Source organism: Ceratina calcarata, unplaced genomic scaffold (genome assembly GCF_001652005.2).
Source record: "Ceratina calcarata isolate Rehan_Ccalc_2016 unplaced genomic scaffold, ASM165200v1 scaffold551.2, whole genome shotgun sequence".
Lineage (NCBI taxonomy): Eukaryota > Metazoa > Arthropoda > Insecta > Hymenoptera > Apidae > Ceratina > Ceratina calcarata.
The window spans coordinates 1,152,543-1,179,221 of record NW_017176693.1 but is presented as its reverse complement, the minus strand read 5'-3'; the positions used below and the strand labels follow the sequence as shown (position 1 = coordinate 1,179,221).

General features: G+C 42.2%; 7 protein-coding genes and 1 long non-coding RNA gene across 12 annotated transcripts in view; 2 read left to right on the top strand and 6 right to left on the bottom strand.

Moving 5' to 3' along the window:
• Positions 1–134: 134 nt before the first annotated feature.
• Positions 135–1,388, bottom strand: Zip102B (Zinc/iron regulated transporter-related protein 102B). 2 transcript variants are annotated; one of them, XM_018031331.2, is made up of 5 exons: positions 1,293–1,388; positions 1,017–1,143; positions 717–943; positions 520–654; positions 135–445 (listed from the first exon to the last, which is right to left on the bottom strand). In XM_018031331.2, the coding sequence occupies exons 1-5, from the start codon at positions 1,386–1,388 to the stop codon at positions 194–196; spliced, it is 837 nt and encodes a 278-aa protein (XP_017886820.1). In that variant the 3' UTR covers positions 135–193. The 2 variants fall into 2 exon arrangements, with proteins under 2 accessions (XP_017886820.1, XP_026672746.1); XM_026816945.1 differs by having other exon boundaries at positions 1,017–1,196; positions 1,293–1,384.
• Positions 1,389–1,551: 163 nt separating this feature from the next.
• Positions 1,552–2,825, top strand: Mpp6 (M-phase phosphoprotein 6). Its single transcript, XM_018031332.2, has 3 exons — positions 1,552–1,967; positions 2,074–2,174; positions 2,376–2,825. The coding sequence occupies exons 1-3, from the start codon at positions 1,926–1,928 to the stop codon at positions 2,671–2,673; spliced, it is 441 nt and encodes a 146-aa protein (XP_017886821.1). The 5' UTR covers positions 1,552–1,925; the 3' UTR covers positions 2,674–2,825.
• On the bottom strand, positions 2,806–5,220 carry LOC108628921 (EF-hand domain-containing family member B). The gene is made up of 10 exons (XM_018031153.2): positions 4,979–5,220; positions 4,720–4,884; positions 4,447–4,627; positions 4,211–4,331; positions 3,975–4,154; positions 3,690–3,915; positions 3,414–3,606; positions 3,252–3,329; positions 3,065–3,189; positions 2,806–2,994 (listed from the first exon to the last, which is right to left on the bottom strand). Exons 1-10 carry the CDS (start codon positions 5,048–5,050, stop codon positions 2,806–2,808), a joined length of 1,530 nt encoding a protein of 509 aa, XP_017886642.1. The 5' UTR covers positions 5,051–5,220.
• A 397-nt stretch (positions 5,221–5,617) lies between these two features.
• Positions 5,618–6,566, top strand: EMC4 (ER membrane protein complex subunit 4). The gene is made up of 3 exons (XM_018031159.2): positions 5,618–5,676; positions 5,924–6,195; positions 6,310–6,566. Exons 1-3 carry the CDS (start codon positions 5,618–5,620, stop codon positions 6,504–6,506), a joined length of 528 nt encoding a protein of 175 aa, XP_017886648.1. The 3' UTR covers positions 6,507–6,566.
• Positions 6,567–6,610: 44 nt separating this feature from the next.
• Positions 6,611–7,840, bottom strand: LOC108628927 (uncharacterized). Its single transcript, XR_003389664.1, has 3 exons — positions 7,049–7,840; positions 6,920–6,973; positions 6,611–6,827 (listed from the first exon to the last, which is right to left on the bottom strand). It is a non-coding gene; the product is annotated as an uncharacterized LOC108628927 (long non-coding RNA).
• Positions 7,841–7,898: 58 nt separating this feature from the next.
• On the bottom strand, positions 7,899–15,878 carry Sos (Son of sevenless). 3 transcript variants are annotated; one of them, XM_018031424.2, is made up of 20 exons: positions 15,371–15,878; positions 14,630–14,893; positions 14,451–14,534; positions 14,268–14,348; positions 14,036–14,185; positions 13,756–13,964; positions 13,494–13,677; positions 13,166–13,412; positions 12,855–13,079; positions 12,407–12,770; positions 12,123–12,315; positions 11,808–12,044; positions 11,573–11,728; positions 11,326–11,508; positions 11,132–11,249; positions 10,780–11,069; positions 10,471–10,699; positions 9,973–10,298; positions 9,631–9,886; positions 7,899–9,540 (listed from the first exon to the last, which is right to left on the bottom strand). In XM_018031424.2, the coding sequence occupies exons 1-20, from the start codon at positions 15,476–15,478 to the stop codon at positions 9,449–9,451; spliced, it is 3,996 nt and encodes a 1,331-aa protein (XP_017886913.1). In that variant the 5' UTR covers positions 15,479–15,878; the 3' UTR covers positions 7,899–9,448. The 3 variants fall into 3 exon arrangements, with proteins under 3 accessions (XP_017886913.1, XP_017886914.1, XP_026672645.1); XM_018031425.2 differs by having other exon boundaries at positions 9,973–10,280; XM_026816844.1 differs by lacking the exons at positions 14,630–14,893; positions 15,371–15,878 and having other exon boundaries at positions 14,268–14,344.
• Positions 15,879–16,329: 451 nt separating this feature from the next.
• LOC108628935 (uncharacterized) lies at positions 16,330–19,055 on the bottom strand. Of its 2 annotated transcripts, none has more exons than XM_026816903.1 (5): positions 18,787–19,055; positions 18,364–18,480; positions 18,049–18,162; positions 17,855–17,998; positions 16,330–16,819 (listed from the first exon to the last, which is right to left on the bottom strand). In XM_026816903.1, the coding sequence occupies exons 1-5, from the start codon at positions 18,897–18,899 to the stop codon at positions 16,816–16,818; spliced, it is 492 nt and encodes a 163-aa protein (XP_026672704.1). In that variant the 5' UTR covers positions 18,900–19,055; the 3' UTR covers positions 16,330–16,815. The 2 variants fall into 2 exon arrangements, with proteins under 2 accessions (XP_026672704.1, XP_017886657.1); XM_018031168.2 differs by having other exon boundaries at positions 17,855–17,965.
• A 4,971-nt stretch (positions 19,056–24,026) lies between these two features.
• The window catches only part of LOC108628933 (uncharacterized), a 10,061-nt gene continuing 7,408 nt past the window's right edge, over positions 24,027–26,679 (bottom strand). The window contains exons 3-4 of the mRNA XM_018031166.2: positions 26,153–26,270; positions 24,027–25,526 (exon numbers count right to left, since the gene is read on the bottom strand). Coding sequence (XP_017886655.1) covers positions 25,476–25,526; positions 26,153–26,270 — 169 coding nt within the window. The 3' untranslated portion in view covers positions 24,027–25,475. The remainder of the gene's footprint in view (positions 25,527–26,152; positions 26,271–26,679) is intronic.

Here is a 26,679-nt window from a genome sequence, read left to right as displayed (position 1 = left end):
GTTATAATACGCTCTTTCTACAATTATATACAATAAATATATAAATCCGTTGATTGCTGTTGAAACTTCTCGGTTCTTGCTCCGCGACGACCACATATAAAAATCAGCAGGTATTTCGAGAAATGATCTCTGTCTTCGATGAAAGAAATATTTTATATCGTACAGAGTAAGATAAGATCAAGTACACATTTCGTCAATGATGATGACCGGTTGTAATTAACGCTGGCAAAACAGAGCCTAGAACCAGGACCAATATTTCTTTCACCTTAAGTCCAGACGAAGACGCTGCGGCGTTCTCGGACGTTGGCAGATGAGCATAGTTCCCGGTGTTTCTTGTCATTAACTCCGGTAGAACGTGTACAGTCGCGACGTAGAGGAATGTACCAGCACTGAACAACATCGCTACACCCGTTGCATTAACGTTGCTAAGAGTCTCCTTTCCCTCCTGAAAACATACGTTAGTTCGCTGGACTTATAGAGCCTCGGATAGTCGAGTTTAAAGTGTCTCACGTCGCTCACCTTTCCTATACCGAAATATGTTATGAGAGCGAGGCAAGGTGCAGCTAAGGAAAATACTAGAAGATGTCTGCTAATTTTTTTCCTATCTACACCCTCGTGTAACAAAAACGATACCAGGCCAAATGCAGCAGGCGCCTGAGGAGAGAGCATTCGTTTTATTTTCTCTGTTCCATTATTATCCAGTTTTCATTTTTTACCTTGTGCAGCATTATGGCCAGAAAGACAATTAATTCTACGTCGGCTTGGGACGTGGTCGCGGCAGCTCCTAAGGCTACTCCATCGGCTGCCGCATGAACCACAAGGCCTAAAGTAGCAGTGACGCTTCTCTCTCTTACTCCGCTCCTTCTGGCTGAACACTGATCGACCAGGAGCATGAACACAAAACCAAGTATCAGGCTAATGCCTATCAGAGAGTGTGGATCACCTAAAGGAGAGAAAGATCTATCGATCATATTCGTCGAACGAGAGACAGCTAATTTGTAAGTGAGGTGACTGACCATGGACTGCTTGGTCGCTACTGCTCCCACCGGTAAACAATGCTCTTATACCTTCAGGTATGATCACAGCCAGAGCGGTACCTACAAGAAGTCCGGCACCAAGTATCGATACCAGTTGTAATTTATCCTAGAAAGATTAAAGGTTCATGATGTTCATGATCATGTCGTTCTTTGCAGAATCTGTAATCAGTAGTTCAAGTATATGACAATCACAGAAAATGATAGATTGAAAACAAACTACATTTTCATCTATCATATTTGAACGGGACCAATTACCTCGGACAGATTCATGACCAACGGTAGGGAGCCAGCTATGCAGGAGCCGATCAACATTACCAGCGAAAGCATCCACAAAACTGAACTTTCTTCCATATTTTCTTAATTTCTCTCGTTGTGCCATAAATTAAAAACAACGTACACACTTTCTTATCGGAACCGGTGAAGTCACATCGCCGCGCGACGTTCGGTACGCGACGCTGTGTCTGCGAAAACAATTTTTACTTTCTACTACCGCATTTTACTCAAAATGCAATTTCTGACAGTGCCAGGCGGGCAGGTAGGGACAGCAGGCTGTCTGTTTTCGTCTACGTAGCACTTTTCGTCACTGATGGACGCATCGTGGGCTCATTATATTGTTGGGCAGATTGTTGGGCACTAGCGGCTCTAGCATGGCACTAGGCGTCCAATGCACGTCCAATGAGAATGACGTCACAGCTAGGGATATCAAATGCTGCACACGCTGCACACATGCCGACTGATCATCGTCAAATAAATATATATTCATACCAATTCATACGAGTTTACGTTTTGACAGACAGCACTGTTGCATTTACATTGTTCATTTTCATTTTGAATTTAATCTGAATCACGTTAATAAATATATTTGGTAGTTTTTGTTCGAAGAGCAAGATGAGCAAACCGAAACTATCAAGAAGTATATTGGAAATGAAAGTAAGTCCAGGAGGTTAAAAGCTTTTGAAATTAGCAGCATCTCATTAAACTGTGTTTACGTATGAAAATGTCAATTGTCTGATTGAACATAATGTGTATTCGACAGTTTATGAAGCGGACCAAAGAGAAAGTACAGAAGCAAGAGTTTCAGGAAGAAGGCGAGGAATACTTTGGTAATGAACTGACGAAACGTATGAAGAAAGAATCGTAAGGGTTTTTTCTATAATACAAATTATTTCGTATGATACTCTTGTTTTTCAATCGTAACGTTGAATATCTCAATAGCCAGCATCGTTTAGAAATAAGAAATGAAAGAGACTTTGTTTAAAAGTAGAGAACCTGCGCTTTGTATCATATTACAAACGTGAATTAGGCGATTACAATGTTGTTCCTTATTTTTTATTTAAGAGAGAGATTTGTCAGTGAACCCAGTTATGTGTTCTGTGAGAAATTAGTCGACGGTAGAATAAGTTTTCAAGGGATGAATCCTGAAATAGAGAAATTGATGGAAGAAGAACGAAGAAATGAAAGGGTGAGAAATGAACAAAAACAGGAGGCAGACATCTCGGACGAGCAAATGGCAAAGAGTTTGAGTAACTATAGGAAGAAGACGAAAGTCAATTATAAACGTGAGAGATCGTTTAAAATGCACGACGATCGGAATGGGCCATCGAAGAAGCCGAAATTCTTAAAACCAGATTATTAATCTTTGGCGCGAACGATCGAGGTTTGTACATACATAATCGTTACTGATATAATAAGTTATAAGTAGATTGTAAGATCGCTACACGGTGTTTAAGTCACTGACATATAAAAATGTGTACAATCACAATAAATTTTATTGAGTTTCTGGCTTTACGTCGTACTTGTCGCTGATCAGATTACTAAACTGCTCGAGTAAGTTCAAAAAGATCTCTACGGACACGTCATCTGTACCACTTATCTTTGTCCCTTCTTCCCAAAGCACGTCGAAGTTGTTCTCGGGAAAAGTAATTCCGATTCTTTCAAAAATATTTCGTACTTCGTTCTTGCCTCGAGGCTACAAACAGTCGATGAGAAACTTGAGACTCAATTAACGATCTATGGGCGCATGATACTTTTAAACGTACTTTGATCAACTCTAAGTGGCTGAGTCCGTGTTTCGTGTAAACATTTGGAAATATGAGACTGTAAGCAGTAGGTTGATCCGGGTCTATGGACAAGATTCCAGCCGTTCGAACGTCTGCACGTGATAATTTTCTCAATACGACATATTGTAATAAAACAAGATCGACAAATACCAACCCGTAGTATCTATTTTGTCTACACTTCCTATTGTACTGCCATATGAGGTATCGAAGTATTGGCATTCCCGAGGTATTCCTGGAAATGGTGGCATACGAGACTTCAACGTGTATTGAATGTAAATAATATTCAGTCTTATAGCTTTGTAACGAAAACGATTACTTTCTATCTTCGGCAACGTGGGAAAATGGTATTTCCAATTTAAAAGATCTAACAATTCTTTGTACTTCACGTTCTTCTCTTTTCGTATTTGAAGCAGATCCAGTAAAGGTGTCAAAAGATCTTTATTTATGTGTACTCTGTATCTTGCTAACGTCGAGTAAATTTTGTCCTCTGGTAGCACGTCGGTGTAATTCTATACGTATTTGCGAAATTATTTGAATTGATAGGCGATCCAGTTCTTTGTAACTCGTTGTTTTAGTAAGATAAAAATAATACTTCGTCCTGGCAAAATAAGTCTTCGTGAATATCTGTGAATGGAACTGGAGGCACGAGCTTCTTGAACCTCAGGCGTAGACTGTTTATGTATTGCAAATATTCTTGTTGCATCAGTACATCGTTGTTTACGGGGCAGTCGCTCATAATGTTCAACTTCTCATATTTATCTTTCGCTGTCGTTTTACCGTGTTTCATATCCATATACATGTATGAATTCTTTATATTTCTAAAACATTCAAGCGTTTGAAATGCGACTTCGGCTGACACAAGTTAAATTATTATTACTTTGTTTCCCCGACGCGCGCGTGGGTACGTTCCAAAAAGTCGGCTAAATTGGAACTAACTGTCGCGTAAGGTTCAGGATTAATCCATTTTACAAGTCTTTTCAATCGTGCACCGTCGACGATACCAAGAATATCCATCGATTCTCCAAAGCACATGTCTTTTTCAAACGGTTTCTTATACCTGAAAATATCCTCAATCTTGTGATTCGTTTAGCTTACTTTTTTTTCATTCCATACCGTCTTTCGATTCGTTCTGCCGGTAAATAATCATGATGACTTTTTATGTACATTTCGTGGACTTCTTTCTCCGGCATGTCAGAGACTTTCATCTCTTGAAGAGCATCGGCCACGGTTCCCGCTAATCGTGGAAGAAAATATTTCTTACGGGAATAAGTACATTGCATCCGTTAATCACGAAGTTCGATAAATCATTAAAAGCGTCAAGGAAGAGTAGTATGATAATCGGCATGTACTAGAAACTAGTTTCTTTCCAAAAGTGACTTCTAATGGGTCCATTCCAGCCGGTAAATTGGGAACTTGATAACGTGTTTTACCAACTTCTTGGTTCCAGTAACTGTTCATCACGGTATTTCTTAATTCAGAAACGATCGTTTGAAACGCTGACATCGAATGCGGTTGCAAACATTCCTTTACCTTCGAATATAATAGGAAGATGTGCATACAGAAATCATTTTCAAATTCTATTCTCGTTCGTAATTCAATTTGGGAATATTAAAGAATCCTACACCAATTATCCTTTCTTTAGTACACGTCTCGATTATGCGTGGCTCCGGCTTTTCAGCACGTTTCTCATTGTGTTCAAGCATATTTTTCAAACCTTCGACTTTGTCTTCCAACGAATATTCTTTAAGACACTGTTTAACGTTGGACGTTGAAGCTTCATTACTTTTCTGTAAATAATGACTCGTAAGATTACGCTAAACTTTCTTCTAATCGTAGTCTTTCTCAGCGAAATGTTCATTCAAATAAGGACGATGGTCTTACGAATTTCTTATGCGATTCGGTATTTAAAAGCGATTTGCTTTCTGGAGTCACACGATGATATCTATCCCCCATTTTTCAATAAAAAGCATTAAGCGTTTAAGAAGAAGTTGAAATATGACACGAATCGTAAAAAATATTGTTACAGTAAATTAAAATTCCGGAATCGATTGCAATCGATCTCCTTGCCCGTTGCTGTTTTTATATATATACTACACACGAAAAACAGTTTTTTGCAAATAACTCGTTAAATATTGATGCTAGCGAAGAACTTTTATATAGGGATTGTAGATCTCGCTGTCCTCTACAAGAAAGGTCCTATGCAATTTTCCCGTATCTCCAAGGGTTTAGGAGTTATTGAGGAAAAACGAAATTTCTTGTCGAAAGCGAAAGTCCTTGGCTCCAATATTGCTGCACCAGAGAGAAAAACGGGTTCGCAGCCGTGAACGCTAGATGGCGCCACGAACAACTCCAAATTCATTGGAGCCAAGCACTTTCGCGGCCATGAACGCTAGATGGCGCCACGAGCAACCCCAAAATCTATACTAACTCTATGGGGTTTACACAATTGTAATACGACAGCGCAGAAAAAGTAAAATAATAATACAATCGCAAACTTTACATGTGATAATAATAATAATAATGACAGCAGTTAAGCAAAGTGCGAAACGATCGAAATGGGCATTGGATTTTGCACACAAGTTGGTAACCTCATTGTTCAAATCGCATTTTCCAAGTATAACGCATCTCGTTTAGTGATTACGTACTCTTTTACTCGATTTACTTGAATTATCATTAGATCGTAGTCGTTTCACGCGTGTGTCATATTGTTTTACCTCATTATTACGTTGAATCGATTGATTTGTATTACATACTACACTGGTCTCTACCATACTTGTTTCGTACCTTTGAACAGAGTCACGTATTTTGAAATATTTTCTATTGTAGAAATAAACAAGAAAAGAATACGGATATTACTTCTCCACCGGGCTATACACCTGCGGTAGCCCTATTTCATGCAGCTGATTCGATTCGAGAATCAGATTCTAATCACTTGATAATCAAGAAGTCATGGGATTTAGCATTGGGTCCTCTCAAACAAGTTCCAATGAATTTGTTTATAATGTACATGGCTGGTAATTCTATATCGATATTTCCTATCATGATGGTTGGCATGCTGATCATCAGACCGGTGAAAGCATTATTTACTCTTCAACAAAGTACGTATATTACAGTTGTGGAGAAAGACAAAGACAAGATCATTGATACGTGACAGAAATCGAGTAGAAGATAGTATGTCGTTGCTTATGTTCTGAAAATTAATTCTTTTACAGCATTTAAAGTGATAGAAGGTACACATGCGTTCGGACAAAAGTTTGTGTACATCTTGGGACAATTGGTAAATATCGTGCTAGCGTTGTACAAGTGTCAATCGATGGGATTGCTTCCGACGCATGCATCGGACTGGTTAGCGTTCGTAGAACCGCAGGCACGGTTGGAATATTCTGGTGGCGGGTTCATATATGTATGACGTAAGATGTAATTATCTTCAAACGTAATGTGTACATTCAAATTAAACGGTCGTTGTGAATTTAGTTATACTTTATTCCATGCATAAATTATAAAAACCATTCGCACGTTACACAAGATGTTTTATTAAAATCAAATTTAAAAAAAGATTACGTCACATGTTTATATACAGATATGTACAATAAATTGCATTGAAATATATTCGGTAAGCGTGTAATAGTATTGGTACGTGAATCGTCGTCATCGGTTACTTTTTCTTATATTCCTCTGCGAATTCCTTTATTCGTTCTATTATCTTGCCAGGCTCGTCGACGCGAGGTACCTGAAGTTAGATACATTTAATAAAATACAAATTTTACCGTAACGCACGACGCCAAGTGATGAGACGACAGAAGAGCTTGTGAAAAAATGTACCTCATAATTTTGGCTTATGTATATACCAGCATAAATTCCGATGCCCAGGGTTAACTAGAAAAGATATTCATTGTTTTTACCTAACGAAAAGAATCGTAACTTGTAAAATACATGGATAATTAGATTTACCACGAACTTGAACATGTTTTTGTTATTATAGTTATCGCTTATCGCTGGGTGCGACGTTCGATGCACGAGTTAAAATGCTTGTCTATCTATCTTTTATCGTCTTCGAGATCGAAGCGAGTAGAGATAAAATTCGTTATCAATTATCTTCAGTCCTCGTTTTATATCTCTAGTTTTACGCAGAATCGTTGATTTACAGAAAGACTCGTCGGGCTCGATGGCGTTTGAGACCGTGGTATCATGCATACGAGCACACGAGGTTATGTACAAAAATTAATTCCGTGTCTGCAAATTTGATCAATGGTTTTCAAAGCTTTCTTCAGTACTTTCAAAGTCGATCTCATTTATAAACACTCATATAATCAAGGAACTGAGACTTATTACTCAGGGTAATTTTACAGAAGCATTGATCAGTTGCACACTTGCTGCAGTTGTACACTGTACTGACTGTAAGTACACTACCATTGAAAACCTTTGGCCGCCAAAGTTTGGCGTCTCGAGTCTCGAGGGACGTTGCTTCGCTTCGCTTCGCGTTTTCCCTTGCTCTAAACGAGTATGGAAATGAATGAATTTCAATGTGTGAAAATTACAGTTGCATCGACTTTGGAAACATTGTTATTCAACTAATTACAAGAGACGAAAGTCTTCTCGTGTTTCAGCATTCAGCCCAATTCGATAATAATTGTATAAACTATCAGATTATCATTGAGATGAATGACACCCGGAAAATCTACACAATATACTCTTTATTGTACATAATTTCAATATTTCATTCTCCGCCTTCCGTTTGACATTATTACAATAATTACTATAGAATATATTTATAATAATATACATGTACGTATTTACTTCCTTTTTTTTTGCTATTGATTCTCGATTTATATGTATAATTCTATATGTATATTGGCCTATGAATCGTTCCATTCTGCACTTTCTTCCGTCTTCTGCTTCCTTTCTTTTAAAATCTAAAAGTGTATCACAGTTGTGTTGAGGGATAGAGAGGGATCATATTATTTTTCTTCTTTCAAAGAAAGGGAGACCGTCCAGACAGTCGAAATCGATACATAGTCCATTCAGTCGGACCTCCTCGGACCTGACGGTCGCGTCAATTTGACATTTCTTTTTTTAGACGTAGTGAGCCCGGCAAAACGGCTGCGATGAAATGTATCCTACACTGCCTGATGAGCTCGTAAGCCTACTTGCAAATTGCTCTACGATCGTCACGGAAAATACCGTGCATCGCAGGCCGTCCAAATTACAAATTATAACGGAATGATTCGCATCCGTGGTCGTTTTGTGCAATTTTAGATGAACATCGTCTCAACGTAGAAATCGTTTCATTATCCCAACAAGAGTTCCTACCAAGTTCTGACGAAATCTGGTTGGAAAAGCTTGTGCATCTTGTTTGCATATTTCTCCTCTTGTTCTTTCCTCGTTGTTTGTCAAAAGTTGTTTTTCACAACATCCTTACATTGCTCTTGTGCCGCAGCTACGTCGATGAATCTTTCGAGGAGGGAGAGGGATCTCACGCCGGAAAGTATCCCCTTCAAAATCGTTAACTTGCAACATTTAATACATGCGTGACACGTTCGTGTGTGCGTATGACTGTTTCTTACTTATTTCCTGTAGTTAAAAGTTATGCTTCTCTTTTATCCGTTTTTAATCGACGTCAGAATCAACGAGCATCATGCATTTTTGTCAGAATCGAGTGTACGAAATCACGCGAAAGAAACTTCCCGTTCAATCAATGTTATAAAAATACTTTGTAATTTTCAAGGGGAAGGGAAAAAGATCGAGGATGCTTCTCTGTCTAGAGTCTAGACGACGTCTGTACACAAATGTCAAATGTTAAAGAATTTCTCTTTGGATATTTTTTCACGGATAGACAGCTTGAAACCGAGTAGTTGCATTAAATCGAATATCGTGTATAAAGCCTTATATTTACCACACATATCACCTGGATAAAAAAACTTTCTAAAAATATACTATATGTATACGATAAAACACATTTTATATCGTCTCGAAAAATAAACTTTCAATAAAAGTAGCGTTACACGTGTTTAAAAAGAGAAATCGAAAGGAATGTAACGGCATCTCATCGCGAATGAGCCGTGCCGCGAGGATTAATCGTTACCTTCCACGCGTTGATGCACTTACCAATCGCGTTTCGAATAAAAAAGTTTCCGGTAAACACACTAATACGACGTTCTAAAAGAATCTTGTGCTCTTGCGATATCCCCCGCGAATAAACGTGTGTAAACGACATGGTCTTCTTTTTACTTCGTCAGTCGTACCGGACTGCCGCAACTAATCCGATTCGACTAATCCTACTGAGTGGACTAAATCTCGATTTTCGAAGATGATGCGATTTCAATTTAGGTAAGAGGTAGGAAGATGTAACACTTAACTAGATCCAGGAGGAGCATTGAAATTAAACATGGTAGTTGGTGGACGTCCCGGCAACGGTTTCGGCGGTAGTCTGGGCGTTACCGATCCTGAAATGTTTAACAAGCTATTTGTAACAGGAACGATGATACACACAGAATGTATAAAGTCTCGCGTACGAGAAAGCTGGTCGGCTTTACCGTTGGGCTGCGTGGGTGGAAGTTTAGTGGGACTGGGTCCGTTAAAAGACATGTGCCTTCGTGGATAAACAGCGTTTGAACACGTGGTTTCGAACGTGGAATTCCGCCTGGCGAGTAGCGCCGAACAACTCGGATTCAACGTCGCGGGAAGACGGGGTGGTAACGTCGCCGGAGGCACATCTCTTCGTGGCGGTAACGGTGGCGGTGGCGTGCCATCCCGCGGTGGAAGAGTCGGCGCGTTCGGGGCTTGTCTCGCCTGTTCGATAGAAACGACACGAATCGCGTGAGAAGCTCCGAGCCTCTGTAGAGGAATTAATACTAGTAGTACCAATGTTGATTTACCTGTTGCGGCGATTCGCTCGTCGAACTCTCTCGTTTCCTATGAGATCTCGGTGGTAGAGGGGGTGGAGGTTGACTGGCAGGTACGTGGCTGGGCGACGGTGGAAGCGGCATCGGGACGCCAGGACTTCCGCCCGCCGATGACATACCGGTCAAAGCTCCCATCACACCGATCGTTCCGGAATTAAAGCCAAAGTGGCTGTTCTGCGGTTGATGGTGCGGCAGAGACAAGTGGCCCGGCGATCCCAATTGCGGACTGCTACCAGGCGAGCTGATCGAGAGTCCTGACATGCTGAGAGGACCTGGCGAACCTGGAGGTTGAGCTGTACCTGTATTAACAGCAGAGTACATCTACTACCTATCCAAGCGCACTACTGTGCAACGAAAGTGAGAAAGATTTTCTGATTTCATTGTTCAAGACATGAAACAAAGATTGCAAAGCAGCTGTATTAAGGGCTACGCGTGTTCGTGCATTGATTCTGGGGATCGTGGCGAACGTACCTCCGAGTAAAACAGGTGCAAAGACACTGTGATCTCCTCCTATGTGAGAGACGGTGATATGCGAAGTGGCCGGAGGAGTTTCTGGTAACTCTAGAGGCGGAACCTCCGGCGGAGGATCGTGCAGCCTTACGCTGGAAGCCATAGCTTGTAAAGGAGCTGGTAATTTACCACTCAAACTTCTGGCCTTAATGCCCGGCGACTTTAAGTTCAAGTCCGGCCATTTGCGTGGCTGTAACGACAAATACGTTTTACGTGCACGTGTACACACGAATCATCGGGATGAATCCGTAACGATTTCGGTCAACTTACGACTCTGGGTGGTTGCCTACAACCTCTCGGTTCTACTTCTAAACTTTTATTGTACAAATAATTGCTTATATCGGCCTCTTTCATGTTGGGATCGAAGGGTGACAGATTCTCAATGAAATGTCTTATCCTCGTCTCCACTGAAAGACAGTAAGGTTGATTTTGGTATTGTTGAATCTCTCCCGTTATCTCCGCCACTTTTCGTCGTTTGCTAAAGTTTATAAGCTCCGGACTTCCTCGTAGATAATCCGGATTCCCTTCTTCGATGTGTAAGATGTTGGTCAGGTACATGCCTACAGAAGATGAGACAATCGATAAGATTGAGCATCAACGCATCGTGTCCATTGTTGCTTACCAAAAAATGGTACACATGGAGGATTAATGGATCGCAATTTTTCTTGATACTTTCGAAAGTGACCATTATTCAGTTCTCGCGCTTCCTCGAGTGCTTTTTCCAATCGCGCTGGTATTTGCTATAAACAGAAAGGAACGCGTAATTCGATTCGTTCGAATCAATAAAGGAACACGATATAACATGTGGGAACGTACTTGGAAAGTGAATTTCAATCTAAATACAGACGCAGACCCCATTGCACTAACGATTGCCAATACACCGTTAAAGTTGTTAAGGTCTTGAAGCACCATCATGATTTCAATTGCTCGCGACACGATCGCTACTCTTTCCTCTAAATTCTCTGCTTCCACTATAGTCTTCTCGAGCCACCGCGTAAACTGTAGAACCAAAATTATGTATAATTCTGAAAGCTTCAAATATCAATGTCGAATGAGAACTTACATTCGTCGTATGTTTTATCATTTTCAACAAATTCGGCGACGTTTTTTCTTTATCCTTCTTCGTCCATACCGATCCTACTAATTCCGAGGGTTTTACAGTTCTGTACAATTCAAACTCCAGCAGAGTCAGTTGTCTCGCTAATTCAATTGGATGTAGCTGTAATCATTGAAAGATCAGTTGACCGACGTCTCGCAATGAAAATGTTATATTATCAATTTCGTTTGCGACATGTTACCGTTAATATATTCCATTCTTCTTCAGGAACTTTCAGGTGCCACTCGATAGGTGGTGGAGATCGCTCGAAGCTGAACGTGATAGGTTTTTGTTCGGAGGGCTCGCACTTCCTTTGAACTATTTTTATTACTGAGTCCACCCATTTCCTCATCGACTTTCCGCTCACTGTATCTAAAAACAAGTGTAGCCTTTCCAGAAGATTTCTATCGCGTTCGAAATCATAAAAATGGTGATCGACCTGGTTCATAGAAAAAACAACGTACAAATTAGTAACGAAACCGTGATGATTCGAAGCAAAGATAAAAATGCTACAAACCCAGTGTCTTAAAACGTTTAAAACTCTGAACTGTACAGGTTGACAAAATTCTTTTCTATATCTCTTCCAATCTTCCCTCGCGGTTGTCTTACAACCGGAAGATTTTTCCTCGTCACCGTAAACTAACGAAGGATCTGGTATGTCGAATCTCTCGATTAGTAACGTTAACAGTTCCTGAGGTGAGCAAAAACTCCTGTAAAAAGGAAAGAGTCACATTCACTCGTGAGAATCCGATCGCGAAGAACGTGACGTCATATTAACATCGAGAACCATATTCACCATACCTATAAGTAGTAAGGAATGTTCGTACAAAAGCTGGGTCAGCGTATATGTGATAAGTTAATCTCTCTACCAATTTGACCAAAGTCGCCCCTTTAATCAGTGGGACACCTCCGTTTTCTCTGGCTTCCAGAACGATGTTCTCCGGACTGTCTTGTTCGGCAAATTTGTACAGATCTGGCGGAGGTAACTTCAACGGATGTTTCCTCTCTTCGTCCAAAAGGATACTGTCCAACGTTCTCTCTAACATACTTTTCGTGTTCAACATTACAAGATCCGCCATCCAACTATTTTTATCTTCGACGGATTTGGCAACAAGAATAACATTTGGGTGGTCCCTTGGTGCAATTTCGAAGGCATTTTTCAATTCTGAAAAATATTAATTACTCGTACTCATTCACAAAATTGTTCAGGATAAGAAGAGCATCGAGATCGAACATTTTTCTTGCTCACCGTCAGTATCCTCCCTATCGATAATATCAACCTTCCTAATAAAAAACCTTTCCTTCAAACGCAATTCGCCCTGGTGAGGCGGATGGCCCACTACACCGACGGCTGCGACGGTAACGCTGACTCTTTTGCCACCGCTCGGTTTACAAAGAACCAGTAGACCGTCGAAGAGAAGAGCTCTTCGTTCCGTTAGTCTCTTACCGTTACTTACTTTTCCCAACATATCCTCTGCACGTAAAAATTAAACATGTACTGCTGCATGAACTGTACGAAAGATAATCGGGTTCGGAAAGCGTCATATTTATTTGTCGTACCTCGTATGAATTCGTTACAGCATTGTCCGACATCCCTTTGATCCCAACCGTCGACTGTTTTTTGTAATTCACTAGTCTTCTCCAACGCTGCTTGTCTCCTTGCTCTACTCTGCATCCGCAGGCCTGTATCTTTTTTCGGAAGACTCGCCACAGATTGTAGTAATTCCATCTGCAGTGGCCTTAAAAGACCTTGTACTTGTTCCAGTGTTTCACTATCTTCTGTATTTGGTGTACGTTTTTGTAATACCTATTCGGCAAAATCATGTTTCGGTTCAACGTTGGAACGATACGAGTAACGATACGTCGATTGCTGATCATTACGATATACCTTTATATAATCGAAATACAAGAAACAATGCCATACTGGTTGTAACAAAAGTTTTGGCAAGTAATATTTGACAGCTTCCTTGAATCCGTGTCCCGCCGCTCTTAACGCAGCATTAGCTTCGGGTCTTGAGAGTAGATTTGATAAAACTTCTCGACTAGCTGGACCATTGATGTCTTTCGCATACCTGTCATTAAGATTTTTAATAATCTACCTCGTTCACCTTGTCAACTCGATCATTTGACAGTTTCTCACGTATACGCACTTTATGTAAACATCGAATTCCGCTGCTTCCGCAAGTTCTTCGAAACACGAGCCAACCGTGGGCGTTTGTTTCTCTTCTGTAATTTCCATTATATCCTCTAGACTACCAAGTAGAGTTACAGTTACTTCATAAATATCCATTATATTACTGAAAAGTGTGTCCATCTCAGTTCTATCTTGCGCTAACTTCGCGATTTCTTCTCGAAATACCTGTTCCGAAGATAGAATAATTCAGGTCAACCAATTGAATGAACGTTCACGATCGACGCGTATGATCTTACCTTAATGATCATATGGAGATCACGTAAATAATGACGTTCATCGTGTATGAGATCCCGGACTGATTCTTCGTAAGTTTGAGAAACCACTGCGCCTAAACCGCTTTGTGGGCCCTCGGCATAATCGTCTTGATAAAATAAATCCATTAATACCTGTTGATAATTCATTAATTATTAATCGTTGCCGTTCGTTCTCTCCAACATCGACCTTGTGCCGTTCAAAAGATAACGTTACCATATCTGCACACATGGCCACCCTTATATCTTCGCAAGATATCTCCACGTGACGTATATTCTTAACATAGTTTCCAGCTAGCTGAAAAGAGAGTAGTCTTAAACATTTGGAAGTGATCAGGATTCAACGTGGAACAATGTAAAAGCTAACGCGTCGACGCGATCGACAGTAGCTTCTACCAACCTTCAAGATATCCGCAGAAATGTATTCCAAGACTCCTACCACAAAAAGACTAACTTGCAAATCAATTTTCTGTTGTAATACTTCCTGTCAACATAAAAATATAATTAAATCCGTGAAGACGTACACGCGCAAGTGTACGAAAATGTGTACAAAACGAGTTCGATTCGCTTTGCTATTACTTTTTGTAACAGTTGATGAATTTTGTCAACCGGAAGAACTAGCGGCGATTTCTTTTTTCCTTTCTCCAAGGCGTCTCTCGCATCTCTGAGTGCCCATCTGTCGATGGGTGTAGGAAATGTACGCCTTACTCTTTCTTCTACATCTTGAGGTGTGTGCGGAGGAGGATGGCCACAAAGCATTCCCAGCAGCCTTAAGATCAAACTCTCCACATAGTCCAAGGCATCTTGTCGCGCTTCAAGACTGGGATGTACTTGCTCCAATACCTGGTTTACATAGTCATTTCACTTCTTTAATGTTACACGAGGTGAACGCATTGTTCTCGTTTTTGACAGCTGTCAAGTATTTCATATTTTATCGTGACGGTATACAGAATTGAACGCAAACTGCGAATGACAATAATTAAACGTCTTGTCAAGCAAGTGTTTTATCGCCTGCACGATAATGTTGTAATATCGTAATCGAGATTTCGGAATTACGATCTATATTTACGACGACGAAGTAACAAACGATGAAGGAACAAGACCGGGGATCGAACATTATTGTCACGATCGCGAGGCACAACCCTCGGGAATGGAATAAAACATTAGTAACGCATATTGCTCGACAATGACAATAGAAGAAATCGATGGGGACGATGAACAACGACGTGGTCGCTGTGCAGAAGGTGAGAATTCGATAGATTTCTCGTTGAAATTCTCGGATAAAGTCGTTGGAAGAGAATATGGTATACATGTATGTACCTTGCTCAGGGAGTTGACAAACACTCCCTTCCACTTGGCGGCGTTCTCCTCTTTCTGAAAGTCGTAGCCTGACGACTCGCCCACCACTGACGCCGGCGACGAAAACATCTCCACGTACTGGCACCAGCTAATATGTAGCCGACAGATTAACAAGCACTAGCTAGAGAACACGCTCCGGAGAGTTCCCGAATTTTACAAACAGCATTTCGTCGGGAATCACAACAAAAACTTTGACACGGAGACATCTGTCTGTCCGTCAGTCCGTTTCTCAGGGTGCAGACATCTCTGTGGTGTGAAATGCGACAGGCTAAGCCACTCGTTGATGTCCCGCTGCGATCTTGATGTTCTCGCCGTTTACTGGCATCGAAACCATCTCCGAGGCTGACCCGAGCGTCCTCGAGTCACGCCGCTTGTGCATTTTACACGCCCTTTTAACGCAAATTTTTGTCAGAACAGAGCGTGAGCACCACCACTATCGAAGAATACCATTGCGCGACTCGCATCGATCGATAAATGCGATAATACTGTCTCTGGCGACCAAATTTGCGAGTTCGAGATATATCGATACTTGTGATTAATCGATAGATCGAGATCACAAAAAATCAGCAATGTTTCACGCCCTCTAGGATGTGTTGCCGTCGAAGTAAGAAACGGAAAGCGAAACACTCGTCGATGTCGAACCGACTGTGTGATCTTACCTGTTACCGACGAGTCATTCTTACGTTACCGATGACATATTGTCACAGACGAAGTATGTATTTTCCTGTATACATTTTTTGGTTTCCATTGTACTGTTCATTCCGACTACATGGGATTTCCTCTTCGACAAGATTTAACCCCTCCAAAGTTTGAAAAAGGTTTGTTCAAATGTCTTTCAATTATTATTATGATATCTAGCCTACTTCAGGTAGGATCGTGCCTCTTAAATGTTTCGTGAGAGTGAAATAAAAATGCCAAGATTTGTTTTTCGTTCGTTTATTAATCGGAATTTATTAATCGGAGTACAATTTGAGGTACAGACGTTCTGACCTTCGTAGTTCTTCGCTTGGGCCAACGGTACCAAACGAAGAACCGTTCTGTATCCGAAGTTGTAATTATCTTTCTAAATAGTAAAGTCCGTCATTCAACGATCTTTAATTTATTGTCAAAGTATAAAAAGAATACTAGAGAATATCTTACACGAAACTAGTTTAGTAGTCAATTTTTCGCCACGATACGGTGTACACGTATAAATAATATATATAAATAAATAATAATGTCCGTGAATCCTTTGGAGAGACCCAGGAGAGAGTGATGGTTTTCAATGAAAAGGCCAAATCGGTGATTGGTCGAATTGGACGAATCGAAACGCGAAAATTCTTTTTGCCAAGATCAATCTCTTTCTTCTTGGTACGTCACCTTGAATCGATTCGCTCGTCCGAATGTTTTTGCGTCGCTCCGATACCTCAGCTGCGAAAAAGCGAAAAAGAACAGTCAGAAAGATGAAATGTTCGAACGACGCAAACGGATCGTCTGCAGTGATCTGCGTACGAAGGACGCGAAGTAGCCATCGCTATTGACACGTCCTATTTCTCGTTCAGCTTTCGCAACAGAGAACAAGACGTGCTTTGTGTTTCGTTGGTTAACGCGTTACCATCGTATCAATGAAAGTGCGAGTCGAGCGATGCAAATAGGTCTGTGGGTTCGCCCGTATTCGACGCTACGATAATATCGGGTCGTACGCGCGAACATTTTTCATTTTCGAATTCGACCTTCGGGTATCGATTTTTCCGCGATCGAGACGGTCTCTGAGAAGAGACGAGCGCGAGATGGCGCGCGCGACGTAAACGGTTTCGCGTGCCGTTGCCGAATATACACATATTTAGCAGCGTTATCGAAATTATTTTTGATTCGGATCGGAATAATTGCGACACCGCGTCCAGATAAGACGGTGCGAGTCGCGAGTTCGTCGCGGTTCGACAAGGACTTATCTCGTTTAATATTACGCTCGTCTTACATCACGTTTACGTTTACACATGCACGCGTGCGCGTCAAAAATTTCGAATGAACGTGGGATGTTATCGGAGGGAGAAAAAAGAGTGAAAAGAATTGGAAACGCGGCGCAGTTGGCTGCGCGTACATTTTTCTGGACACCGAGAAAACTTTCGACTCAGCACTCTCGTAGCGACGGATTTATCGAGTGCGTCACAGAGGACGAGTCGCGCGGTCAACGTCAGAGAGCTCGACTCCGTTCCGTATGAAAATGTCTGAGGAACGATCCGCGATCGACGACGTACGTTCCAAGAGACGTTTACGTCGTCGAGTGGGAGACAGGTAATCTTTACAGGAATTAAACTCGGCCAAGGGACCGTCGATACCGTTAATCAGGTTAACGGCTCGCAGATAAACGAGATTTACTCGAGCTTTTCTTCCTTCGTCGAGCCACCTCTAATCATTACGCGATAGTACGGATCTCTAAAGACACGCGTCGTTCGAGTTACGTACCTGATAACGGGATACGCCGCGTTTCCCTTGAGACCCAGTCTTCCGGATAAACGGAAGAGCTTCTGAAGGTTCTTCATGTTCAGGTCGAAGACCGCTCGCTTGTGTCGATCGCTGATAAAGCCACGGACAAAGAGATCGAGAACACTTACTAAACGTTTATTTTTCACTGATCAAGAGAAATAATTGAAACTTACAATCTTGCCGATTCTAGCTGACGGACTGCCCTGATCATGTTCATCAATTTCCCCGTAAGTACCATCAGCGTCTCCAGCTCTGCCCGCCTCTGATCCGAAAATCGCTTGTGTCGCCTGTGTACACGACGGGAAAATTGTTTCAGAGACGTACGTATACGTACGGTTTTAGGAGAGGATCGCTCAATTTTGCAAAATTTCTTTATCATCGAGACAGAGATTTTTTCGTCACGCGTCGGCTCAGGGTTAAAAACGGGGTACGGGGATGTTTCAGAGAAAGTAAATCGTTAGAACGTGGTCGGAGTATTTGGTACTCACTCCTTGAGGATTCCTGATAATTCTTCCTTCGCCTGGCCGATCATGTCTTTCTCTTCTGTGTTCGCGAGGCTCAGTGGATGGTCGTAGCTGAGAGCAGTCCTACTTTCACGCGTGCCTCTGTGATCGAGAATAACAACGTTGTTTCAATAAACGTTCGGTAAAACGACGTCTTCCTTGTATTTGTGTCGAGTATCGTCTCAAAAGTAATCGCGGATAGTTTAAAGTATCTTAATCGACCGTAAATATCGTTCGATTCCACGAGGAACGAAACATAAAACTTTGATAACGTTCCGAAAATATCCGTATGTATTCGTGTTTTGTCTTCTGTCGTTCAATTACGTTTATCGTCCGTCGTGCGCGTATTTCCCGCGCGAGATAAAAAATAATTATGAGAAGAGGTTGTGAGTAAAAGATGTATGATACCTGTCGTCGGCGGGCCGCGCGGACACGATCCCGTTCAGACAGATCAGTCCGACCACCGTCGCGATCGCCATCCAATTGTTTCCGAACGCGTTTCTACGTTTCTGCCGGTCCATGAGGCGCGTCAAACTTTAAATACAAAAAGAACAACGACGAACAAAAAGACGTGTACTAGCTCGATTCTTCTGGATTCTTCGAGACGTTTCTCTTCTCGTCGGGAACGTCGTGAAATCGGACAGCGAGGTCTGTCTCGTTCGTCTGGTTCTGCTCGAAAACTATCGTAACGGGGCAGCGGCGCGCGTATATATTCTTGTCTGAAAAACGTTCCCCCGCCACTTGAAATCCACGTCGTGGACGCAGCTTCTTACACCCCCTTTCCTTATCGTCGCCGAGACACGTTCGTTAACCACATTCCATGATAACTCGGTATCGGTCGATCGATTTTTCACGAGTTTCGCCAACGTGTCACGCGAACGAAAGGGGACCGATGGACGATCTGGCTCGACCTACCGTTTTCTTCCGTTCATCATGCTCGAACTCGGTAATAGACGCTCGGTGCCAATTACCTCCGCTCGTAGACGAAAAACCTACGGACGATAGTTTTGCGCGCGACAGAGGAAACAAGTTCCGATGATCCTCGAAACGATTCGTCGTCCGAACTTTTTTCTGTCGCGGGTATCGTTTGTAACGCGCCCTTTCGACTGATCGTTAGTAACGTGACGAAAAACGCGGTGTCGTGGTCTCGTACAATAGCCAGCGTCGTGACACCGAGAGGGTCTCGTCGCGATCTGAATGGCAGAATAAGTTTGTTCTGGAGAGATCGATGGTTGATGATGTTCGTCGAAAGTTTCGTAACGCATACCGGTGAATAATTGCGTCGGTGTATCTTTTGGAGATAGACGGTGGCTATTTTTGCCATCTCGTGGCAGACACGAGCTGGTGATATACATAATATTTGTCGATCGTTAAATTAGCCGTAGCTCGTGTACATACGGGGTCACCGTTAATCGGACGTTTAACCAATTGTTTTTTTAATCATTTTTCACCGTTTGACCCATATGGAGATAGTCTAACGACGTTATCTTGTAATTAACAATTATTGTTTGCACGTCACGACGCTCAACCTCGTTTCATTTATGAGCCGATGGAAAATTTAAGCCGCCATAAATTAAGTCTCGATTAGGTGGGCTGGACGTCGCGTCGGTGTCGGTACCGATCGTCTTTTTCGCTCATCGGTGACACGGACGGTCGTATCGCGTCGTCGCTCCGATCATTGAATGAAATAATTTACTGATTGTATCGGATCGGCAGACAGAAAATGCTTGCTTTTATCGATGATCGACGTTCGCTCGTTCGTTTCTGATGAAATCGATACGTAAAGGTCGGCAGGCGTAAGGGGAGTTCCAGAGCTTCTAACACGGGGAAAACGTTTTAGCGTAACTAGTTTACGGGTTTCATCATCGTTCACGTTTTGCTGCTAGGTTTTCCGTATGACCGGTAAGAAATTGTCGGTTCGCGTGTTTCACGCTCACGTTTCACGTTCGTGGACAATTTCTCTTTCTTGGGAAATTAGAGAAAACATTTTATTTGTTCCTCCGGTTTGGCAATGCTACGCGAAGTGCAAGCGGTAAAACCAGTGTTATAGATCACTGAAGTCTGTGAATGAATATTTTCGATCTTCAGATCTGAAGTAAACAGAAAAAATTGGGTAACAGTGAGAGGAAGCGTTGACTACGGTTGAAGCAGCTATGCAATAGTTGGCGTAGTGGCGATCAGAATTTCAGTAATCGTATAGATTAGAAAAATCAGAAACAAAAATTTTTATTGCGACTAGATATGATTTTACCATGACGTTATGTTTCATCATTCGATTTGTGCTGGGAATTTCCAAAGAGGATTTCCTTGATTTATTCGCTCGTAGTTTCCAATGTCCTTGCTTCGATTCAAATTCATGACTTCCGGAAATCTATTCTTACAGGCAAATGAATGAGAATTTAAAAATTTCTCAGAACGAAATGAAATTAGTTCGAGATGTAAAGTGGCAAAATCTGAATTACAGCGAAAGACGATTATAACGACGTGTACTTTGCTTCTAATATTTTGTTCAAAATGTGGTAGCGTCCGTGTCTTTGATGACACTCGTGTCTGGTCGCTCGCTAGACTGATCGATAAATCCGGATTGCGATCGAATCCGTTTCAACGATCCTGAACGATTCCGAGTTTTCGATGCGAGGAACATAGGAAGTCGGGATCGTTCGCTTGGCGAAAGAAACGTGACGATGTAATAGCGGCCGGTCCGCAAAGATACTAGGAGATAATTTAAAGAACGACCTCGATCGTTATTCGCGTCACACGATCCTTCGGTCGGTTCGGTTAAAGATCGTAATTAAAAAATGTTCCCATCGAGCGACGATGAAGTTCACTCTATATAATTTATGCTTCCCATTAAAGCGTGATCGATTCCATGATTACGCGCGATGAAAAAGAGGAAAGTACAGCGAGATCAAAGCGCATCGTCCGTCACACCTCTCGAACCCTTTCGAACTTTGGACCCGTCATAAAAACTAATTACGCTGTTCATGCTCGTCGAACAGACTCTTGTACGTATCATTAATTTTTTACTACGGATAAAAATCGTCATTCAGTAAATAAACAATCGTTCATGTACTCTGTGTCTCGGGGTTGTCGCGATCGAACAGTAATCAATTAGGTGAACACGATAGGAGACGTGAAATTTTTAGTGCTGTTCGCTCACGCGTTGTTTCTCCGCACAACGGGAGTTCCGTCTGTGTTCGAATCAGCGATCGGACTTTGACAGTATTTCGTATAGTGCCTGGTAAAGCTTTTAAAGAGACGTGATCACATGTTTAAAGAGCGAGGGTACTCGATACCGTCTGATCTATCGTTGCTCTCGAGAGCAACGGAGAGAGACCGTGTATTTACTCCCTGAGACGATAAATGAAATTTAGACGGCAGTGTCCGCGTTTCGGGCCAAACACGAAACGGGCGTAAATAAAAGCACGATTAGCGCGTTTTTCGCAACCGGCTTCTCCTCCTTTAAAGATAGAGTCCGAGGAGCGTGTCGAACGAGATCGATTTACGTAGCTTGTTCGCGATAACCGAAACAGCTTAATCGGAAATTCAGGATTGTGCAACTTTGGAGGCCCGTTTCTCACAGATACGTGACGATACTCGTATGCGTGTACATACGCCGTATGTACCGTGTACGTACACGCTCGTGTAGAAACTGCGCAGTAAAAGTAACGGAACGTTGCGGAATCAACCACCCACGCGACGTGTGTGTGCGTATTTATGAAATGTAATTTGATATCTGTCGAGGCACGTTCATCAATCACGCTCGCCACGGATGAACTAGCGTGTAAAGAGCGCTCGTAAGTCGTCATGTGACTACGATTTCGTTTTGCGAGAGTTTCGTTTCCGCGACGATTCACAGGATCGGCCGAAACGCAGAACGGTTTCTCTTCCTCCTTCGTCGCCTCACAGGGGAGTCGGCTCGTCTCCTAGGGATCCCTGTCCCTCGAACAGAGCGTTCGCCTCGTTTCTTTCACGACAAACGCCTGTATTTCTGTTCTTCGATGCGAAAGAATACTTTTCCCATAAGTTTTTTTGTTCCTTCGCTGTACGCCTCTGCCACTGATCATGCATCATTTTTGCACACGACGGACGATCGATGTGACCGTTGAAATTGTAAAATTAGTCTGCGTCCAGAGGTGATCGGAGCCGAGTCTGATCTCGAGACAGCTGAATCTACTGGCTCCCGCGTTTTCAGTAGTACGAATCGTCTTCAGTCGGACGATCGACCAGGGATCGAGAGAGAAGTTTCTTCAGCGAAACTCAAGTACTCGTACGAACTTTTGCATCGTAATACTACTCTTGAACATTGAAACTCATGATTAAGTATCAAGTGTCGATGACTTAAAGTTATTAGATATCACGATCATTGACGACCGAGACGTTTTCGAAAAATTACCATGTTCGCTTACAATTCTACTGATCGAACGATCCGTAACCCTCTCTGCGATATTCTCTGCGAAACGTTTAACTATATTGACAATGAATTCAAACACGACCGCGTTTACGCTACGTCTACGCTTCATCCTCCGTTCGTTTGAATTTTTTTACAAATAATTTCTGCATTTACCGACGGCATAAAATAAGTCGATTATGGTTTCTCTAGAGGGAGCGCAGATGCGTATTTTTAATTAATTTCGAACCACTGATCTCGGAATACTGAACAGCGAACGCGTAAATCTGTATCAGGGACGACGGCGGCGGCCCCGATTGAAGGCCCAGCTGCGGCCGCCTTCGTCGGCGAGGGCTTTTAGACGCTTTTCTGGCGAACCTCTTCTTTCGAATGTAAACGATCTCGGCATATTGAAGCGGCAAATATTCTCATATAAGAACGAAAAGTGTATTCCCGTAAACCGATAAGATGGTTTTCAATCTCCTTATCGAGGACCTGTGGAACCCCTATTGAGTCGGCCAAGGAAATCGTTTTTTATTCGTCGTCTCGAAGACACAGGATTCCAAATTTTAGGCAGAGCACAGTCAGTGTTACTGACACAGTGACCCAGTCACGCGTATCAGCCGGGTGACTGAGCAGGTCGGGAGAGATTAGGGCAGGTCCGTGAGTCGGTCAACGTGCGAGAACGGCGCGTCCAAAGAATTATGCTCGTCTTTACGCGACGATATCTCCGAAATCGGAAGTCGGATCGAGATAGATCGAACCTCACGTCGAACAGGAGGTTCTCCTGCTCCGAGCACGGATTGTTTCATTAGTTCATAGTCGTTTGTCGCGAGACCGTTTTTGAAGCCCTCCACCCGCTTTGTCGGAGTAACGAGATTTGCGGTCGAACTCCTCGCCTCGAGAACGATGACGAAACAACGGAGTGAGGTGCCTCGTCGGCCTTGTCTCTCACGAGCCACGAGGAACGGGGTGGACCGCAAATATCAATTAGCGAAATACCGGCGTATGTAGGAAAAATGAACACCGCAGACTGCGTAGGTACGCTCTTTTGTACCTCGCCTCTGCTAATACGATCAGGGGAAAAGCATGTCCATTAGCCAGAGTTTTATAGAGATTTCGAACACCGTCTTATTCGCGTATTAGCGTCAGTTTTGATCGCAGAAAAAAGAGGAGGAGGAGGAGGAGGAGGAAGAGGAGTTTCAACGGAAGGTGGAACAGAAAAAAATCAGACCAGACAATTATTCGCGTACAGCTGATTATTATTTTTATTGCGTTTAAATAAACAAAATTGTAGTATTTACACGTAAATATAAAAGGAAAACAAAAACGGACGATCAACGAGATCGTTTCGAATGCATCGAGAGTGTCTTGATACGCATTTACAATAAAAGTCCCGACAATACTCGTAACAGTGTCTTTAATACTCTTCCCGGTTTTTCCGGTGCGACGTAAATTAAATTAAATTAAATAAATAAATAAATAAATAAATAAATAAATAAATAAATAAATAAACTTATACGGAGGAAGTATGCAAACTATCGACGAACGCGTGTGTATAGATTTAGTTGGAAGATCGCATAATCGTTCCATTCTTCGTTCCATCGTTCATCCTCCTTAGACGCATTTATAAATTAACACGATAATAAATAATTTATACGACGTAAAACGATAAACGGGATGAGTCACGTCTTAAGTTGAACAGATTCAAACTATTTTTAAATAGATACAATTCCACGTGCGACGACTGCGCTAGATCATTACGTACCATCGCTACGTCTGTTCGTCTTCTTGGTTACAACGAAAAGATGAAATAAATAGTAATTTCTTTAGGTGGGATCATTGATACGATTTATCTATTAGTCTCGTGTTTTATCGAAAAAGACGTTTCAAATATTTGACAGCCGTCGCAGTGGAAACGAACGATCGACGTAGCATAAAATGGAATTACGACGACTTAATTTTCATTTTTTTTTTGTTCGTTTTCAAAAAGAACTTTAGTCTTTTCTGTTCGCGTTGACGTTCAATAATGTTCGAGCTCTAGATTCAGCAAAGGTAAACTCATACAAACTCATTCGAGCGCCGCTAGATCACAAAAATGACAAGTCACACAATTTCTCGTTCGTCGTTCACGATCAGTTTTGCGTAAATAGAAAAATTAGAGAACATATATAGTGAACACAGTTTTCATCTTCGCAAGCTGGTGACACGGCCGAGGAAAATCGAACCGACCAGTTTAAATAATAATGAATAAATTACTAGACGGCTACCGATACAAATAAACGTACGAATATATAAAATAAACTAAACTAAACATATAAATGGCAGGCAGACGTTTCAGGTAACGGAAGAGTTAAAAGTCGAGGGAAATCACATGAACGTTTTCTCATCCTTCTTCCTTGCACGAGCTTCTCAAACGTACCTCAGCCTTTCGTCTTCCGTTACGTTCCGTGGTTAATTACTTAGTAGTCTAATAGTGTAAGTTCGTTTAAAGAGTTTAAGCTCGGACGGAGGACGGTCCGTAATACTGTTCAAGCGGTTTTTTTTGTTTTCGTTCAGGATCGAGAGATCGGTGCGCAAATCTTTCTTCGTTTCCAACAATGTTTCCCCGGTGTTTCCTTTCCTTTTGATCGATCACGCGTTCCTCGTTCTCTCGACTCCGTCTTCGAATTCGCCCTGGGATTCAGCGCGACTTCGTCGTCCGAAATTAATTGAATCGGTATTCGTCGTCGATGCCTCGCCGGCTCTCCCTCGACCTCTGCAATGTAATGAACGTTCGTGGTCAGTAAATTGCAACAGGCGGTCGACGAGCGTTCATTGCGCTTAGCGCAAATCGTCCATCGATCAATGACTCGAGACACAGCAAAAAGTGTACAAACGAAAGCTGAGCGATGAATGATGAAACGAACGGTCGTAAAACGTGTGACGCGTCCGTATATCTGCGCGACCAATCTATCGCGAGAAATGCAAGCGTTCCACGTTACGTTAGAGTTCACGAGTGTCACAAGTTCAGGCGCGTGCCAGTCGTATTCTTATTTCTCGGCCAATTATCGCTGTGACTGCGTTCGCAATTAGCGAGTCGCGGCATTGGAAAAGACACGGACACGGCCGGACGTTTGCTCGTGCTTATCGGCGGATCGAGACGGGATCGGTCCGTGACTCGCGCCGCGCTTACATAACGACAGGCGCGCGTGTGTACGCGGAAAGAAGGACGTGTATTCGTTCCGTCGTAATCCTCGTTCCTTCTTGATCACGAAAATCAACCAGATTCGTCGAAAGGTCAAGATTTAACCGGTCTTTCAGATGCATGTGAGACTTTTAACGCGTGCGAAAAGACGAATGATATTTGATCCGACGTCGCGGGAGTAGAAGCGTCGAATTCACCACTGGTAGCGGGAGAACTTCCTCGCCGTCGACGAAGTCAGGATTGTCAGCGATGATTTTCATGATGCGTTGCAACATTCCCAGTCTGTCGTTCGTGGCGGATCTTCGTCTACGGCCTCTGCAATTGAACAATGAAAAGAGAAACGTTAGATCGTGTTCATCGTCCTCAGTCAATCCTAAAAGTTTATGTGCCTTAGAAAAACGCATTTCCTATGATTAAAAAGAAATCAGACGTCGGAAGAATAATGCTAATAATAAATAGCTACGTGCTAAAAAGTATAGAAGGAAATATCCAATTAAGTATTGACGCTGATGAAAAATTTTTTTCTTCAAAATTGCGAAAAATGCTTCAAATAAAAGTTTTTTTTCTTCTTACTTCGATATTTAACGAGTTACGTATGATTATTTGGCATTTTATTCATGTTGACAAAATCCGACCATCCCAGCGTTGAAACAGCGAACTTTTGGGAAAAAATTTCGTTTTTTGTCAATAACTCCCGAACGGATGGGCGTAGGGGGGCATGTAT